The sequence below is a fragment of the Yarrowia lipolytica genome, chromosome 1C, assembly GCF_001761485.1.
Source record: "Yarrowia lipolytica chromosome 1C, complete sequence".
Classification (NCBI taxonomy): domain Eukaryota; kingdom Fungi; phylum Ascomycota; class Dipodascomycetes; order Dipodascales; genus Yarrowia; species Yarrowia lipolytica.
This window is the reverse complement of record NC_090772.1, coordinates 1420918-1439414: the sequence shown is the minus strand read 5'-3', so window position 1 is coordinate 1439414 and position 18497 is coordinate 1420918. Positions and strand designations below refer to the sequence as shown.

At 46.7% G+C, this 18497-nt stretch overlaps 6 protein-coding genes, 1 non-coding gene and 1 pseudogene across 7 annotated transcripts; 2 read left to right on the top strand and 6 right to left on the bottom strand.

Moving 5' to 3' along the window:
* Positions 1-398: 398 nt before the first annotated feature.
* On the bottom strand, positions 399-673 carry YALI1_C14390g (Misc non-coding; annotated as a pseudogene).
* Positions 674-1164: 491 nt separating this feature from the next.
* YALI1_C14369g (uncharacterized protein) lies at positions 1165-2502 on the bottom strand (the record flags this gene model as incomplete). Its single annotated transcript, XM_501672.3, has 1 exon — positions 1165-2502. One exon carries the CDS (start codon positions 2500-2502, stop codon positions 1165-1167), a length of 1338 nt encoding a protein of 445 aa, XP_501672.1.
* Positions 2503-5699: 3197 nt separating this feature from the next.
* YALI1_C14332g (uncharacterized protein) lies at positions 5700-6194 on the bottom strand (the record flags this gene model as incomplete). Its single annotated transcript, XM_068282281.1, has 2 exons — positions 5700-6026; positions 6069-6194. 2 exons carry the CDS (start codon positions 6192-6194, stop codon positions 5700-5702), a joined length of 453 nt encoding a protein of 150 aa, XP_068138382.1.
* Positions 6195-10284: 4090 nt separating this feature from the next.
* YALI1_C14290r lies at positions 10285-10395 on the bottom strand. Its single transcript has one exon. It is a non-coding gene; the product is annotated as a tRNA-Pro (tRNA).
* Positions 10396-10765: 370 nt separating this feature from the next.
* On the top strand, positions 10766-11143 carry YALI1_C14284g (uncharacterized protein; the record flags this gene model as incomplete). Its single annotated transcript, XM_068282280.1, has 2 exons — positions 10766-10889; positions 10938-11143. 2 exons carry the CDS (start codon positions 10766-10768, stop codon positions 11141-11143), a joined length of 330 nt encoding a protein of 109 aa, XP_068138381.1.
* A 951-nt stretch (positions 11144-12094) lies between these two features.
* On the top strand, positions 12095-13900 carry YALI1_C14273g (uncharacterized protein; the record flags this gene model as incomplete). Its single annotated transcript, XM_501671.1, has 1 exon — positions 12095-13900. One exon carries the CDS (start codon positions 12095-12097, stop codon positions 13898-13900), a length of 1806 nt encoding a protein of 601 aa, XP_501671.1.
* Positions 13901-14195: 295 nt separating this feature from the next.
* Positions 14196-14442, bottom strand: YALI1_C14249g (uncharacterized protein; the record flags this gene model as incomplete). Its single annotated transcript, XM_068282279.1, has 2 exons — positions 14196-14249; positions 14293-14442. The coding sequence occupies 2 exons, from the start codon at positions 14440-14442 to the stop codon at positions 14196-14198; spliced, it is 204 nt and encodes a 67-aa protein (XP_068138380.1).
* An 849-nt stretch (positions 14443-15291) lies between these two features.
* On the bottom strand, positions 15292-16527 carry YALI1_C14228g (uncharacterized protein; the record flags this gene model as incomplete). The annotated part of the gene is made up of 1 exon (XM_002142994.3): positions 15292-16527. One exon carries the CDS (start codon positions 16525-16527, stop codon positions 15292-15294), a length of 1236 nt encoding a protein of 411 aa, XP_002143030.3.
* Between the last annotated feature and the right edge of the window lie 1970 nt (positions 16528-18497).

The following is an 18497-nucleotide window of genomic DNA, read 5'->3' as shown; positions in this document are numbered from 1 at the left end:
CCCGAGATTGTGCGACGTTGAGGGGCTGACGAAACCACCAGAGTAATGGTACCAACTCGGTCAAGTGTCGATAGTGTCGCCCATTAAATGGTTGAATTCTGTCCAAGTCCAACTGCTCGGAACAATACTGGAATGTTAGAACATCTTTGTCAGATGATGGTTGGTATGATCGAAGCTGTGAGGTCACTCGGAAAGCTGATTCGGTCGAGAACATAGAAAGCTCGTGCTGGAAACAATGAGATGGGTAAATGGGTAAGATGGGTATGATAACAAACTCATGATTCTCTTTTTTATTTCATTTTTTATTTTATTTCTAATGATTCATACAGGCTTTTTTTATTTATTTTAATAATATACTTTTTTTTATTTCTACTATTTTTTTTTACTCAAAAGAGCATTTGAAGATCATAAGTATTATTGATGTGATATATATATTAATTAACAATTTACAACCCCACTTCTAGGGACACGGCGTTCCGATAGTAGCACACACCAGAAGGGTGTGTGCTTGCTCATTCACCAGAAAAGAGATTCTAGATTCAGTGGATAAAACTATCTACAGGATGGACATCTCGTTCTACGACCCAGCTGATTCCTCTCATCTACTATGTGGTGACATCTCATCATTAATGTGAGGAATTCCAGGTATTCCCCACCGGTATTACCTTCAAAAAAAGAGTAATACATTTAATTCCGCCTTGACAGTAACTCGCTATATATATATTATTAAAATCAATTTTAGAACAACGATATCTCTGGGCCATTTCGTTGAATTAAAATTTAAATGATTTTATCACCAAAACCAGCGAAATAGACACTGGAAAAACCACCGAAAATGCCACGGAAAAAGCAAAAAAAATAGAACCGAACCCATAATACTATATCTATATCCAATTACAATCACTCTACTCACAGTTACGTGACTGATGCTACAACTCGTACTCCACCGATCTAGCTCTCGTATGTCTCAACTCAAACGTAGACTGACATTAGGGTGAGACATGGATACGAAATACGAGATGACAGGAGTCGGAGTTGGTGATGTCAGCGATCACTCACTAACTAACACCAACTGCCAAACAGCCCACTCGCAGCCACTCGCTAGGCTATGCTACGGGGTTCCCGCAATAAATACATTACTGATTATTAATGCTCAGCTCTATGCTACTCGCTGACCGACTTGGCCTGCTCCAGATGACTGGGAGAGGCCTTGCCATCGGTCAGATTCTCCTCCATATCAACGGGTCCAGTGCCCTTCTTGGCCATGTCGGGAATGTAGAATCGCAGATCGACCCGCGCAACCAGATAGAGAATGTTGGCCAGCGCTTCAAACAGTCCAAACGCCAGGTACAGACACACAGGCTTGAAAATGCTGTTCATCTCACCGGGCACGGCCTTCTCCTCAATAAAAGTGGACGCACATCGCATAGCGGTACCGGCGGTCAGCAGAATGGACGACGCTAGAATCAGCATAATGTTGGAGGTCATGGAGGGAGCCTCGGGGTGCTCGGCGGTCCGCACGGGCATGATTCGAATGGCGTGGCCCTTGCCGTCTGCCTGGTCCCGGTAAATGGGACGAGGAGGAGGGGAGGTGTAAGAAAAGGTGCCAAATGACTTGATCCAGGTGGGCGACACGGTAGTCACGGGACCGCCATGCTTGGAAGTCTTGTTGCCGAGGAACACCAGGGCTCCAGGCTTGAACATGTATGCCAGGCCAATAATGGGCAGACCGCAGAAGGCAATCAACATGGCGAGAACCGATGCTCCTCGAACAACCTTTTTGCACATGGTGTAGTGCTTTTCGTCAATGTAGTACAGGTAAGGCACCACCTGGGCAACAATGGCCATGACGAGCACTCCAATGACGAGCAAGTAGATGAGGTTCATGATGGCGTTAAACCACGACGCAGAGCCCGTCTCAGGATGTCGGGCGGTGAAGATTCGGTGGGCCAAAATAACATTCATGATGTTGACAATGAGCACCGAGGCAATGTTGAAGACTAGCGAGGCAATGCCGACGTTGAGCCGGGTCACATCTTTGGACCATCCGAGCCGCAGAGCAAATCCAATCACCTGGAGCAGGCCATACATGCCCAGACCAAATGACAGGTAGAACTTGTGGCCCTTCATTCGGTCGCGGAACCAAATGTACAGGTGGGCCATGGCGATGATGGCGAAGACGGCAATAAACACACCGCAGGGGGCGTAGTCCTTGGAGGTGGGATAGTCGCCGAAAATGGCCGCCTGGGTGGTCATGGCATACTTGACCACGTTTTCAGGAATGTCGTTGCCAATGTAGAACTTGGTTTTCGCCAGCATCTTGGAAATACCGGTGCCGACCGCCGCCGTCTTGGGGATCTCCAGAATCGACAGAATTCCCGTCTGGTAGGGATTCTCACCGGGCTTGGCAGTGGGAAGGGGGTTCAGCGCGCCAATCAGCGTCGCCAGCTCGGGGTGCTGCTTGCCATCTTTAGGCAGCAGAGCCATCAGGGGAGATGCCATGGTGAAGGTGGTGGAGAGTTAGGGAGTTGGAGAGTTAGTAAATCCACTAAGAGAGTCTGCAAAAAGACTGAGGAGAGTCTGTAGAGTCTGTAGAGTCGTAAATCCACTGAAAAGTCTGTGGACTGTGAACTGTGGCGATGAAAAGTCTGTGGACTGTAGCGATGGCAATCGTAGTGTCTTTCGATTCCTGTCTGTGTGGCGGTTTCAAGCAATCCGACTGTCCAAGTTTGGGGAGACAAAAAGATGGCTACTACGCACCTTTATATGTACTTGGGTCTGGTCTGGTGGGCCTGACATGGTCCAAGTTGTTGTTTCCCAAACAGTTGAATTTAGAGTTTGACCAAAAGTTTATTCGTTTTGCGATTTACAATTTTTAAACAGGACTGCGTATAAAATAATTAAAATACTTAATTAAATAAATACAAAACATTTCTAAAATAATTCAAAAAATAACAAAATACACACAAATGTCTCAAAAAAATCAAACATTTCCCCACAATAGCTTACCCACTCTAATAACCTACTCACGTGATCTCAATACAACCCATAAATTATAGAAAATCCCCAAAATTCTTTTTTTTTATCCCAAATCTAAATTCCAAATCTAAATAAAGTCTCTTTGTCCCACCTCCACTTTCTGGGCTTGGCAAAATCCCCACACTAGTGAAAACCCGTCTCGACGTGGCAGGGGGTCAGCTGAGCGGTGCCAAGAGATCCAAAACCCTAACCCAAATACCAACCGCCCATTTCAGAGACATAACACTCTCGATCATCTCAGGACCCGTTCGTGTCTCTCATCGCACGTTGGAGCGTGTTGTCTGTAAAGTTGCATGTTCCAATTTTGAGCTGTAAATGCAGATGCAACAGGGAGTCGAACGCTAAACCTTACTATGATGTGCAGGATGCATGCATGTGCATGTATCATACATGTGCATCCAAAACGTAGAGGGGCGAGTGAAGCGAATTTAGGCAAGCGAGACCAGGGGCAAAATGGAAATTATTAGTCATTTTTTTAGGTCCCCAGTGGGGAAAATTTGGCGGAAAGATAGCGGAAATCAGTGACATGGGGGACCCACCATAAGCATGTGTCAAAAGCGAGTCTTGTGATTTATTAACAATTTCCTTGGAATTTAATATAATTTAATTTTTTTATTTTACATTTTTTTTATACTCTTTATCCAATTCTCAATCTTCGAATCCTACTCTTAATTTTCTTATCTTTTGACACATATCCGCCCGCTTTCTAAAGACACAAAGAAACATCCAGACAATGTCACGGCAATGTATAGTGGGGTTAACGGGCAACGGCTGAGAGTGTAGAGAGTCGGCTTAACGAGGTGTTTGTTTGTTCGGCTCGGACCTCGGCAGGAATCACGCGGACAAAAGTCGTGAAGAGGTTCTTTGCGGATCATTTTTGCCACCTTTTTTGCGACTTTTTTTTTGGCGCGTGATTTCCCGCAACAATTTGTTGCCACAAAATCCACTCAATGTCAACTCGTATATTACCCTCTCTTGACGGTATCAACTCACGTGCCGGCGAATGAATATCAAGGTTTGAAACTCTAATTATACAGAGGGTAACCTTTGCGGCAACATCTTGCTCTCAATTAAGGTGGTGTGGGGTTAACCATGTTGCAAGAAAGGGTTAGGACCCGTCTGGACCCTGGACCCTAACCCGCTCGCTCGGGCACCTTCGTCGGGCTGACGCCCTAACCCTGCCAAAGTCCCCACGTGGCAGTCATTTAGGCGGAAAAACACCCACTTCCACCATTGTTGTCGACCTCCGATTTCGTCTCGTAAAAGATGCCTCTATTTGCGGCGTGCCAAGATGTGGGGTTTGGAGTGATGCAGTCAGAGCTCTCAGAAGGTCGACCTACCGTAACCCTGGACAAAGACCGGTGCCCAGTTTGGGTCAAGAGAAAGGGTAGATGCCCCGTTTGGGAAACAAGGGCTAGGGTTTGAACTGTCGAAGGGGGGGGGGAAGCGTCAGTATGATCCCAGGGATATTATCCCCACGATATTGTCCCTAGCCCATCCACACGTGACTCATTATCACTTGGTTATCCCTTCCGAGACATGGGCAGATAAACTTAAATGACGTGACAATGTTAAATCTTTTTTTTTTCAGGGAAAAAAAGCAACTCCAGAGCCAAAAATAAGGTGGGATTTGCGATGGCCGGTGAGACTGTGGGGATGGGGGGAATGAACGCCGTAGGAGGTTCGTGGCGGTCAAATGAGATGAATCTGAGAATCCATGGGCTCTCAAGATCTCGTGACACGGGGTGCACGTGAACGAGCCACCTCACAGTGCTACATTCGACATGTACGTAGAGTATGTACGTATGTACCCCACTTTAGAAGATCGACACTGGAGGCTGGCTGCCTTTCTGGGGTACGTCCATTGTCATAAAGAGCAATTAAGGGGGTGGAGATTCGGTCATAACCGGAAGGTCGAGGGAGAGGCCGCCAAGTAGTCGTAAAGGTGACGATAAGATTCGTGCAGGTGTAGACGTGTGTCAGATCTGTTGCGGATGTCAACGTCAGATTTGTTGCAGATGTTAACGTTAGGATCTGTCACAGTTATCAACGTCAGATCGTTGCCAGATCGTTGCCAGATCTTGTCAGATTGACGTTGTATCAATGTTCCATATGGTTGCCAGCGATGACGACTAAGTACTGCACTGTACTGGACAGATGCTGCTGTTAGATCTCCATTTGGTCGTCAGAGTCATCGTGAACATTCTGGATTAAATGGCGTGCCAGAACTCAGTATGTGGAACTGCAATCACCACGGAGGCTAGTTAAGAGACACAATATTGCATAGCCGGCGAGTAAGAGGTGTTCCTGCTGGCAGGTGCCACTGGGTGGTGGTGCAATTCCGAGTGACCCGGTTCAGATGCGGACACAAGAGTCGGTCAGAAGTATGTCTAGGTCTATTGTTGCCGCTGATTGGCGATGTGGAGCCGTGTTATAGAGCACGCCAAGTCACTCCAGACTTGTCAGAAAATGACTGGCGTTTGCAAAGATGTCAACTGGGGAGATGGAGAGTGATTTGAGAGTAGTTGAAGCTCGAACTGGCATCTGTTGAACTACTCTTGAACTGTCGAACTGGCAACTGTGTCATACTGACAACTGTTGAGCTGACAACAGTCTAACTGACAACTGTCGAACTCTTCATCTCACAATTTCCTCCTCAGTCACTCGCGAACCATGGCTATCGTCACTGGACCACGAGCTTGAAGACACGCTGAAAGAGACTGTTTGGACTGTAGTGCAGCTGCAGAAACGAATGCTCTGAGATCAGCTCTCTGGCACCCAACCGATCGGAGATCACACTTGAAAAACCCAGTCGACAATATGGATTCGACAAGAAGGATGACATCAATGGGTTCATGGACATGGTGCTGGTTGCGGGTCAAGGAGCCATGGAAATTGGTGGAGGGGAGTACTGATGGACAGACAGTGTCAGTTTCTCCATTGTGTGGGATCTGGTTGTGGTTCCAGAGTGACCGTGGGTTCTTTTTCTGGCTTTAGATTCGTCATTCAAGATCATTCCGTGCTTGGACAGTTTCTTGAGCGCTGTGTTCGGAGCCTGACAGAAGGGTACAGTACTGTAGACATCCGAACATAGAGAGGAGTCGGTGGGTGAATATCGGAACAACCAGGGTTAATAAGATACCATTGAGGACCATTGTATCTCATTCAGCTCTCAATTGTAGTTGTGAGGTAGGTAGTTTGTGGAGTAGGTAGAGTTGTTGGTGGAGAAGGTAGAGTTGTTGGTGGAGAAGGTAGAGTACAGTAGGTAGAGTAGTTGGTAGTCGGTAGAGCATATGAACATTTTGCTGGAATATGTCAGTACCACCACCCATAGCAGACGCACGCCCTCTGTGATACGGATAATCCTGAGTTTCATCTTTAAAAGTCAAGTCGTTTTGTCTTTACTAGTTTTGTTAGAATTAGTTGGGACAACAGGGGTGCTGGGGGTCCTATTTTGGTGATTCCGGCGTGTTTCAGCAGAATGAATACAGCAAGAACATGCACAGAATACAAAAGCTAAACTAAACTGTCGTAATATTCACAACTTGTGGTACAATATTTCCAGATATTTGCGTTTCTGTCTCAATCGGGGTTTTGAATTAGTTGGAATATTAAACGGGTTTAATTGGGATGTTTTGTTGACCAAGTAAGTTTCTAAATTAAACAGAAAGTGATATTCGCAAAACACACACAATTACTCGTTACATATCACTAGAGAATGAACAATTGGCCGGAACGGTATTTACATGCTCTACCTGACAACGTTAGTACGTACTCTTCAGATGAAAAGAGCTACTATCATTTTCGGTCCAGCTCTGCACGCTACCGCACCGTGGATAGCACAGACTTCATTCTGCATCTGCAACTAAAGATGCCTGCTGCATTTTTGTACTTGTCGCAAGCACATTTTGTTGAGGTGTAGGGGTAGTGCGAGTGCATACAATGGTGGGTGGGTCTGGGTGGAGGATTGGAGGTGGAGGGTTGGAGGGGGGTTGGAGGTGGAGACTGGAGGAGGAGACTGGAGGAGGTCTGGAATGGAGACTGGAGGAGGTCTGAAGCGGAGACGGAGACTGTAACAGTGAGCGGAACAGTGAGACGACTGGAGAAGTTGCAATGAATGTCGATTGCGGTCAGTCATGCCTTATCATCTCCAAAAATCCAGTTTTTCCGTGCAGATTTTCCGTCTGCAGATTTTCCGTCTGCAGAGTTGCCTACGTCTGCGTCGACGCGGCTGTTGACACGACCGTTGGAGGTTCTGCGGCTCAACAGATGTCCAAGCAATATTTGAGACCAGTGGGTCGATTTGGACATCAGTGGGTCGCCTCTTGGAGACCTCTTGGAGACCTCTTGGAGACCAGTGGGTCGATTTCGGGCACCTTTGAGTCCGAATCTGCAATGAGCTAGTGGGAGTTGGTGAGAGTTGGTGAGAGTTGGTGACAGTATCTGTTTCCGCGCAGTAATCAGCGCGATTAAATGGACGATTGTAGTTCAACTTGAATTTCCATCATCACGATATCAGCACGACATCAGCACGATATCAGCACGATAGTTGATCAACACAAATGTTCGCCAACTCGAATGCTCATCAACCCATAACACGAATGTTGATCAGCAGTCGTGCTAAAGGGTTGGTAGATCCACTGGGTCAAACAAAACGGAATGAGTACCGTCAACCCTCCTTACTACCATATCAACTCTCCTCACTTCTGAGCGTGCATGTGCCGATGATGACGGGCGAGCATCTGAATTCTGCTCTTGCCCAGCATCTCGGCAAGTTTCGGGTATTTTGTAGCACCAAAATGATCGCTTCAAGAGCTTGGATTCGGTGGTCTAGTCCATGTCTTTTCATCTTCCATATCGACCGAGTTTTCTACTGTTGTGCATCTACTACTTGTAGTGCAGGAGGAGGGGAGGTGGAGGGGATAGGTAGGAAAAGAGGTGAGATGAAGGGAAAAGGTGAGGGAGTGAGGAAAAGGCACCGTGTTATCTCAGTAGCCGCTGTAGAACACCCCTATCCAGTTCCAAACAGCCCGGCTTTTGACCAGGCTTCTTTTCTTTGTTCCATGCATCAAAAAACAAAAATCGCCAAAACGAAAAAATGGTCAAAACAAAAAATCGCCGGAAAAAAAATCAAAAAAACATTTTATTCGATGCAGACAAGGACAATGCATGTAACTAATTTGGGTAACACCAAAACAGCGCCAGTAGGGGAGACTACCGTAGTGTTCAGGAGTTGCGAGGAGGGACAGGATACGGGTACACGTGATGGGCACGTTCCAGACCTCAGTCGCGTGTATTACTTCCATTCATACTGGTTGGAGCAATTTTGTTGAGTTTAGTTGGACCGGTTTTTGTTGGAGTTGGGGTTAGGAGTTTGTTAGTCTGGGTTAGGAGTTTGCTAGTCTGGGTTAGGGGTTTTGTTTGGGGTTAGGTCTTTTAGTTGGAATTAGTTGATAGTTACTTTAGTCAGCTGGGGTTAGTAAGCAGTTGGTGTGTGTACTCACCGCCTCCACAACATGTAACCTGATCAGACACTGGATCCAATGACTTGTCTGAAGATTCCAGTGAAATCCGTCTCACCCGCTGTTCAGCACCACTTGCGGTCTGTTTGGTTTTTCCCTTGTCAACTACTTGTAGCAGTAGTGGCACAGGGGCCCTGGTTCGGGCTAGCCTTGCAGTCTGGACTATGAAAGTCCTGTAGACGAGGATTCACGGGGGAGTCACGTGGAAAGAAGGGTCCCCGACCTGAAAGACCCAGAAAAAGTCAAATTGTAGCTGAATAGTCTGCTGAGGTTGATGTTGGGGTTGTTGGAGTCTTCAGAAGGAGTACAAGTGTGAGTATTATAGGAAAATTGTCCTTGCAAGAGTCCACAGACTTTGTTGATCTTCACTTGGACCTACAGTAAAAGTAGAGCACTGTACTGCCGAAAGAGTGAATTCTTCGTGTACAGTACTGTACTGATTTCTCCAGACACAGTACTGATCTCTGCAGACCCGGTGTCACAAGCACATGTCAATGACCTATACGAAAGTAACAACTCCGCTGCACTTATCACCATTTCGAGTTGGAGCAGTTTCCCAGCATGATGTAACTACGACGTCCATCTTCCAAAATGCCAGGTGACGAAAAAGTTACCAGTTGTAGGTCACAGCTGTTGTGGACCAATGTCCAGGAATCTCGACTTGCCTACAATTTTCCGACATGGAGCTCGTAGAGAAAGAAGGAAGACTCACTCGTCAAGGAGTCGACATGGGAGAAGTGGCACTCCCCAGAAGTAGAATGGACTGGGTGAACGCATCCACCCGTTTGCCGTGTACAGCTGGGACCACGTAGAGACCAGGAGCCGTCTAGCGACGAGAAGTGTGGTTCTCAGCCATACCGTTCCACAAAAATACACACCTACCAACTGGTGCCGGGGAAACGATAGGGACGGCCCACAAACAACAGCAATGCGCTAGCCGGCGGCGAGGACTCTAGGAGAAGCCTTGTCCTTTGGTTGGATGTTCTGCGAGTAATACTGATGACCGTCAGCTACTCTCCATCAACTCTCCACCAACTCCATCCTTCTGAACTCTCTGACCCACTGCAAGCCTTGTCTGAGTCAGTCTGAGATCCCAGCTCAGTCGCAATTTCGAGATATTGAACGTTTCAGATCCCCCGCTGACGACGGGTTCATGTCAGGAAGCAACTACTGATGGTGTATCAACGGTCGGACTACTTGTAGCTATAGACCGTTAGTAATACCATCGGCAAAGGGTCAAGTAAAACAGAGTAGTGGCTGTACATGTACAAGCACAATGAGGAGATCGCGTACTTGTGTGAAGACTCGAAAAAGCCGTGGGATGAGACTCATAATCTGCAACAAGTCCGGGTCTGGAGTCCTGGAGTGCAACTGCGTGTTTCTGGTCTGCTGTGGAGTTCTGGAGTGTCTTCCAAAGAAAACACAACTTGCAAAGAACTTTTAAGGGCACTGAAAGGGCTCTATGATGGGGTGACGGGGAATCACGAGGTGACGGGGAATCACGGGGAATCTCTCCTCTCACGCCACCTCATTTCATCTGACCTCATTTCACGTCACTTTTTCCCGGCATTCGACACTTTGGCTGCAAACAAACAAACCAATCACTCCGAATCACTCCATAAAGAGAAACCCATAACTCTTGCTCCCATTTCCTGTCCGAGCTCCCGTCCATGCTCTCCTCCGGCTCCGCTTAGTCAGCTTACACCCAAAAAGAACAAAAAATGGGGTCATCCCGGGTTCGAACCGGGGTCACCTGCAAATCATGATTGTGTAACAACCACAGGATGCTTCAGAACGACCCGAAGCAGGCATACTACCTCTATACTAATGACCCTGCGATGAAAATCCCACGCTTGTTGACACCTTTTATGCCTGAAATCGGCCAAAATTTCGCGCGACAATTGCCGACATTAAACGGCCCCAAAACGGATGCGGAAAACACAACAATGTGCAGAAATTGTTGTAAAGCTCGATAAAACTGTCGGCGTTCCAATAGCGCCCTAACAATGGCTCCAAATCAACATCACCAACTCCAAACCAACTCTGGTTTTTCCTAAAATAAACTCGCCATATCGCCGCCATAAACTCGCCAAAAACCCGAAATAAGATCGCTGCATAACGTTTCTATTTTTGGGTTGGGCAACCATCAAAAACATATGGGCTGATGCCACCAAGACAAGGAACCGCAGAACAAACAACGCCGGATGAAGAAGACACACGGCCACAGCCACGGTCATGTGACCGTCCTGGGGAACACGTGTGTGCCGGTGTACGCTCTGTGGTTGTCACGTGAACTTTTTGCCTCCGATCTCGACGAAGCCAACCAGTGTATTAGGTTGCGGGGTTAGTCAGGTCGGTTAGGGGGAGGTTGGGGAGTTGGCCATGATTCGATGGGAAGAGGTGGTATGCGGATTCCGTACACGTATTTGCCCTCAGCAGAACCAGACGAGCATTTCTGTTTATCCAAATGTGCAATTTGGCCGTTTTTCGTCGAAGCAGCATTGATGGTACACAGTAGTACTGTATCAGACAATGTATGTTCAAGGAGTGAATTTCAGACCATTTTTTGGAAACGAGAGTAGTGTATCATGAGAGCTATGAACGGGCTGATCAGAATGATGTACTTTACATCCGTATATCTCAACTGTTATAAGATCACTTTTGACGCTACTATCTTTCAAATGTCAACCACATGATTCCGTTCAACCACGTCCATATCTCCATAAAAAAAGACCCGACTACTTGTTCATTCGCCTTCAAATGGTCCATTTTACTTGTCTATCTGCTCTCTCGACCCGCTTCCTCTCTCAATGGCCAATTACTCGGCGTTTCCGCTCTCCTCAGTCATAACCTGTACGTCTCATTCTCATTCGACAGTTAAACACGATTAAGATGCTTGAGAACTCACAGTCGGTAGCAAACTCTCTCGTATCAATCAACACAACCTCCCCGCCAATCAAAATAACATGTCTCACACTCACTCTCACTCTCACTATAGTAGCTCCTATGACTCCACCACGGAGGACGGAGATAACACTTTTGGAGATGTTCCAAGATCAGAAATCGACTGAAAATTGGTGGGACCAGAGAAACAACCATCAAGACCATCTACACCAAAACCCAGCCAAACCAACACACTACGTGAAAAACTACAGTCGTCGTCAACTCCTCCCTCAACTCCTCCCCCAACTTACCTCGGCATTAACTCTAAGTAAACAACCCCCCAACTAAGATTCGAACTCTGGAACAACCTTACGTAATCATACACCTAGAATCGAGATGATAAATCGAACAAAAAATAATTGGCGGAAAAGAACCGAAAAAAAAGGCCACGCTGGACGGGGTAGAGCGCAATATTCAGGTCACGAGACCTAAAAGTCTCCCGCCTGGAGCGTCCATCTAGACCTACCTTTGTTTTGGTAACAAGTGCCCCCCTCCCTCCCTCTCTCTCGTTTACCCTAACCCTAGATTATGCACGCCATGCACTACAACACTGCCCGCCATCTTCACTTTGTTGCTATATCTACGACAGCATGAACTCGACGACCAGTGCTCCGATCGACTCGGATCAAGCGCCAGTGCCTTCAGACGCCCCCTGTGAACGTACTCCGTTGCTTTCCGGCTCTTCCAGGCCCCACCGATTCTCGTGGTGGACTCATGACTCCCACCCGTGGTTTTGCGAGATGCCCAAGTATCTGCTCATGGTGGTGGCGGTGGTGGTGTTTCTGGGGACGGTGCGGGGCTCGATTCTGGGCGTGCACGACCTGATGGACAACACGACAATGGTGGTCAAAGACACAAAGATCGTGGACCTGATAGGCAAGGACGGAATCGCGGTAGCAGTCAGGGGAGAGCTGCAGATGGACTTTGAGGTGGTGGAGCATGACCTGGCGCGGTTTCTGATCAAGCAGGGCGCCAAGCTGCTGGATCATGTGGTGGTCCAACCCACAACCATGACCATTACACGTGTCACCTTCCCCAACGATACGTTGCCCATCTACGAGCAGGTGACTCTGGTGGATGTTCCGCAGCTGAATCTCAACACGTCTCCCAGCGCGACAAACGACATTGACACCGTGGTCACTCTCCATGATTACGACGCCTACACCATTGCTCGTCTTGGAGAGCTCATGCTTGCCGGCACGCCATTCACTCTTTCTGGAACTGCCAAAATCAGCCTGGGAAGAGGATGGCTGAGACTGGGCTCTTACTGGATCACCTCTCAGCAGACCATCAACCAGGACATTGACCAGGAGGACTTTGTCGACTACAAGCTCAAGGGCATGCGGGTGTTTGGAGAGCCCGGGAGGCTGTCTGTGGACGCCCAGGTGGCTCTCAAGACGTCGCTGGTGGACCAGCTAGATTTCCCGGAGTTGAAATGGGACCTGTTTCACAAACGATGCGAGGCAGATTTGAGCAGTGGCAACAGCCGCAAGATTCTTGTGGGCCAGCCTCAAGGGGACTATGTGATTGTCGGCGAGGCCACCAGTCCTGCTTTTCATTTGCACAAGGGCGAGAATGAGATCCAGGTGAGAGTTGACATGAAGGAGGGCGGCGAGGTGTTGAAGGAGTGCCAAGAGGATGAGGAGAAGAACAAGCAGGCCCATCGGGTTGGAGTGCTCGGTAGACTTAGCAGACTCTTGTCTGGATCTGTCTCTGACCCCAAATTCGCCCAATCCAGCCTTGGCGAACTTGACTCCGACGATGGCCTCAAACAACGACTTTCCACTCTGGATAAAATTATGACGGCTTTCATCAATGGAAACTCGTCGCTGTACAGTACCCACCTATCTCCCCAGCAGCCCCGTCTTCCCGGACCTCTCACAGACACTCTTTCTCATTTCTGGGCGCTTCTAGACTCTCCTGGTCTTGACAGACAAGAGTCTCTACTGCGAAACATTTCGTTTACACATGTTTCCATTGCTTCTCTATCTTCTGGAGCTGTGTTCATTGATGCAGATGTGGAGACGACCATTCTGTTGCCTTCCAATGTCCAGATCCAGACCGAGATGCTGCCATTTGAAGTACGAGGCGTGAATGACCTCTACTATGAGGGCCAGCTCTTTGCTCGAGCCCACATCCAACAATGGCATGACTGCGAGTCGTTCCAGGGCCTCGAGGGCTCCCAGACCGTGTACAATGTCAAGGTGCAGGCCAAGAACGTTCCCGTGGAGGTGATTGACAGCAGCATCTTCCGAAAGGTGGCCAGCAAGTTGTTGTGGGCGGGCTCTGTGCCAATCCTGTTCAATGCTACCGTGGATGCGCTGGTGGAGACAACTGTGGGCAATTTGACCCTGGAGGGGATGAATATTTTGAAGGAGACGGAACTCAACAAGTAGTCGACGCATCTGCAGAAGTAGTGAGTCGGACCGGGAGGGTGTGGGCGCTGCGGCTGTTGATATTTGGACAGCCCTGTGCTCACGAAACCAGTCTCTTTCCCCTTTACCCCATTTCATTCTGGTACTCCATGATACATTCGTATATTCATAGTTTATAGATTGTTTATTTATGGCTGTCGAGTACAGCATGTAGGTGATTGGTGTCGTCTGAGGGTGTTGACAAGTGCGGGAACTTGTATTTCTTCGAGGACAAATGTATTGAAAGAAGAGTTTTGGTGCAATACTGGTGTTTCTTTCAACGATAGTTACATAGAACGGCTCGAACAACTTTTATGAAGATTGTCCCATACTGTGCGAATAACATCCCGAGTTAGTCGTCTGGATCATACAACCCGGAAAACGTGGAGACCCGCGAATGACTCTTCAGGAGTTCCACTATATTCACGTGATTCATAACCTCTTTCGCTTCTCCAAATTGCCCTGGCTTTTCTCAAGGACTCCAGTCTCTTTGCTGAGGTTGATTCGCCCCACACAATCGTCATTAGTCAGCTGAAATAAATATAGTCGTGATATATTGATCACGTGATGCCAAATTGGTGCCATTAGATATTTTTCTAATCTATTTAGTCAATTTCCAAACTGACACTGTTTTATAATGTCAAAATAATCCTTCAAATTAATTTCGAGGCCACAGAAAAGTATGACTTGAAGTTTTTGAGTCTCTCCGTTATATAATTGTGAATTTATAGATATCGTTGAAATCACCAAGACCAGATAATTTCATTGCTCAACTCCCGGTTTCAATCAGATCCCTATTAGTTGTGTAGTAGATAATCTCCCCGGTTATGTAAAGTATAGTGAAAGCTGCTATGAAATTTGCATCGATTATTTTTTCATATTGCACGTTGAAGTAAAGACTTTTAAATATCTGCTTGTACTCCGGATTGAACTATTATATCCAGCCATCTTTGGTCGAATTCGCTCCCCGAAACCAATGAATAAGCACCCTTCAATGATTTGGGCCCTATCAAATGCTCAACTAGCTGAATTTTGAACATTTTATTCAATATATGACAGAAAAAATTGGTTCATTCTGTATACAAAACTGGGTGAAATACATAATCGAAGTCTCCATGTTCATATCTTTCTCCTAACTACCCTTATCGTTGCTGCTGATGAAACATTCCGTAGCTTTTCAATAGATTGTACTGTATGTACTGTACCTTTACCTGACCAATGTAGCCTAAATATATATATAGAAAATATATATATTTTTTTGTATCAAACATCATCTCCCCGCTTTTCAGATCTTATCTGTATCACTTTCATCTCCCCATCATGTCTTTGCCACTTTTTTCACCAATAATTATACATGACACTATTTTCCAAAATTACATAAAAAGAAACAACATTCCAACGACCATAAGAAGACCCGATCTATCGACACCTCTCGCTTCGTTGGCCTGAAGGGGAAGACCCATTGTCGAACTGTTGGCGCCTTTCAGACCCCTTTTGACCACCACAAAATCTCTCGAATCTCCCACGGTCGTCTTAGCCTGGGCCAGACCAATTCTCTGTTTTTCCCAGTCGAAAACCACATATGCCGATCTCAAAAAGGCTCCTCCAAGAACGAGGGCAGAGCTTGGCTGAGCTCCGAATCGACAAATTTCGCGGTCAAGTTCGTCCCGCGCTGGTTTTCCTCCAAAAGTGAGCGGGTTGACCAGGTCGGAAAGCGGAACAGAAATGTACCCGTGGCCAAATCGGAACGTGATAGAGCCTTCGGGAAGAGACGAATTGCAAGGAATCATGCCGCCGGCAGTGACGGCTCCTCCAAACTGCCGTACGACTAGTTCAAACAACTTTTGCGGCAGATGAAGACTCTCAGCCCCGGTATCAATATGATAGATGCCAGGATGAGAATAGATGTCGCCATTGACTGCAATAGTCTCGCTCTGGACCTGATAATGAATTCCCGAAACAATCGGCACCCAGTTCAGTTCTCCGTGGTATCGACTCTTGTCATAACCGCCAAAAGTGAGCACTCCGGTGCGTTCAGAGCCGGCCAGCCATGTGGAAAATACCATTGTGGAACGAGCTGAATCCAGGAAAATGGATTGTGATGACTCGCTCAATCCTCCACTTGATCTCCCCAACAAATCCATAAAACTATCGTAACTAAACGTCGGCTGGTTGAATTTGGGAATCAAAGAAGACGACAACTCCGGCGGACCAAGGCCAAAGGTGCCAATTTCTGTGTTTGTGTCCACCACAACGGCGACAGACATGCCGGAGACCTCCGCCGCACCCACCGACACGGTATCACTGCCCCAGTGGCCCCCTGCGTAGGCCCCGTCCCCGTACCTCATGGCGAAATACTGCTGGGGTTGTCTGTAGGCAAATGTTGATGATTTTGTGGGGTCGAAAGAATCGAGAGCGCCGGACACATTTGGGGCCGGCATCCACGTGTCTGAAGATCCCGTATCGAGTACCAGAGTCAGCGATTGGGCCGGCGAGCCCACTGATAGTTTGACGGTGTTGAAGTTCTGTCCGGCCACTTGGTGGTAGCCAATGGGGGCCTCCAGAAGAGACGCTGGGGCCAGAGAAGCGAGCGTGAGTAGTTGGATCATTGTTGCTGAGGCTTTTGGGCTCTTTTCTGTTCCTCAAGTCGGTCTATATATACTTTAGACGACTTATCGGGGAATCTGAAAAAGTGGCCATGAGGTTTTGTATGGTTGACGAATGAGGAAAATTGTGAAACGGAGCGTCGGGATGGGGTATAGGGCATGAGGCTGGAGACGTCGATATCTTGACAGAAATGCTTTTGTAATATCGACAACTCGAGGCGAGGGATGAAGTCGTAGTCGTCCAAGAGGTTGTCGAAACGCACACTTTGATCTCGATGAGATCTTAGTCACCGTCATTCACCGTCATTAGCCGTGATTAACCGTGATTAACCGCCATTCATCGTCGTTGTTATCCAGCCCTCCCTCTCTCCGTCTATACTACCCCAAACGGGAAATATCTGGGGTGCAGATTGGAAATTAATTTCGTGTAAAAATTAACAGAGTCAGATTCGAGCTGGAGTATAATTGGAGTTTGGGAGGTTTCAACAGTCGAGTTTAATGGAGTTTAATGGAGTTTTATGGAGTGTTTAGTTGATATCTAAATAAAGTAGTTGAACGAAGTAGTTATCAGTGCTTCCCTCAGAACAGACAATATATTTAAATGAATGTATATGCAGAAACAAAAAAGACCAATTTATTTCGCCAATCTCGTGCACAATTTGAGCATTTTGCGGGCATTAATATTTTGAATCGGAGCACAGCTGTTGAAGCCCCGACTGTTTTTTTCTTTTTTTGTGTGTGTAAGAAAAAAACAGGGGAAAAAATTAAATTAAATTAAATTAAAAAACAAAAAAAACAAAAAAAAAACAAAAAAAAAACAACAACCTTCCACCGCTAATTGTACCTGAAAAATAAAACATGGTCTAGACTTTTCCAATTTTACAGCAATTCATCTTCAGTACAAGCACATGTCTCTGGTTTTTCTGTTTTTATTCTGGGTATTTTAGAAGCAAGTTATTGGATGTTCCAAACTTGACAATAATGTTGAAAAATGGCAAAAACAGAGGGAAAAATGCTGAAATTGGTTTTTCGGGGTCGAATTATATCCTGAGGGTTGAATTATACACATTTACCTCTTTTTTACCAGCTTGAGACACATTAGTCGCGCTAACACCAAAACTAGACCATGTATGAACTTTTGAACAGGAATGACTCGATTAAAAGACAAACAGAAGGTACATTAATTGCCTGGGGTATTTCTTCATGATTGGAATAGTGGTGCTATCTACACTATTCTTCATGAATCTTCCCTCATTACTCGTCGATTAAGGAGATGGCAACCCCAGACAGTTTTATTTGTAACAAACCTGTAATAGCTAGTAAAAAAAAATCTTCAAAGACACCATTTGAACCTCTTGACGCAGGTTGAATGAACTTCTATATAAAAAAATACATACGATCATGTCACCAATTGTGTCAGCAATTGTGTCAGTGTTGTGGACTGCTGCCCCCACCTTACAACCCACTGGAGCCGGGCGTGTTTGGAATCAATTGGCTGTCCAGGAGCGGTTTTTGATGGTCAATGGATTTATCATCTCCATTACTTCAGTTTTTTCAAGTCTTGGATTCTTTGGAGACCTTTCATTCCGTGTTGAGCTGTTGTGGAACCGCATTGATAGCCCAAGTCCACGCCGCCTGTTTCGACCGTGTCTCGGAAGCACTAGATGAAACAAGATCTAGAGATGATGACAAGGGTAAGACAAAGAGGGGCCGTTAAAACACATAGGTCAACTATTGGAGTTCATCGGATGAGTGTCCACCGAGTTGGAGTTGATCCAGCCAAGTTCCACATTCAAACCAAGATCTACAATTCAGACGGACAGCTAGAGACGAGTTTGTCAGATAGAAAAACCGCGAGTTCAATTACTGATGGGGTATAGAATCAAGATTCCCATCCAGCAGTTTTTGTCCCGATAAAATGCATATTGTACTCAACAGACGTTGGTCGAACGACGAGGACCTTTGGAGGGAGG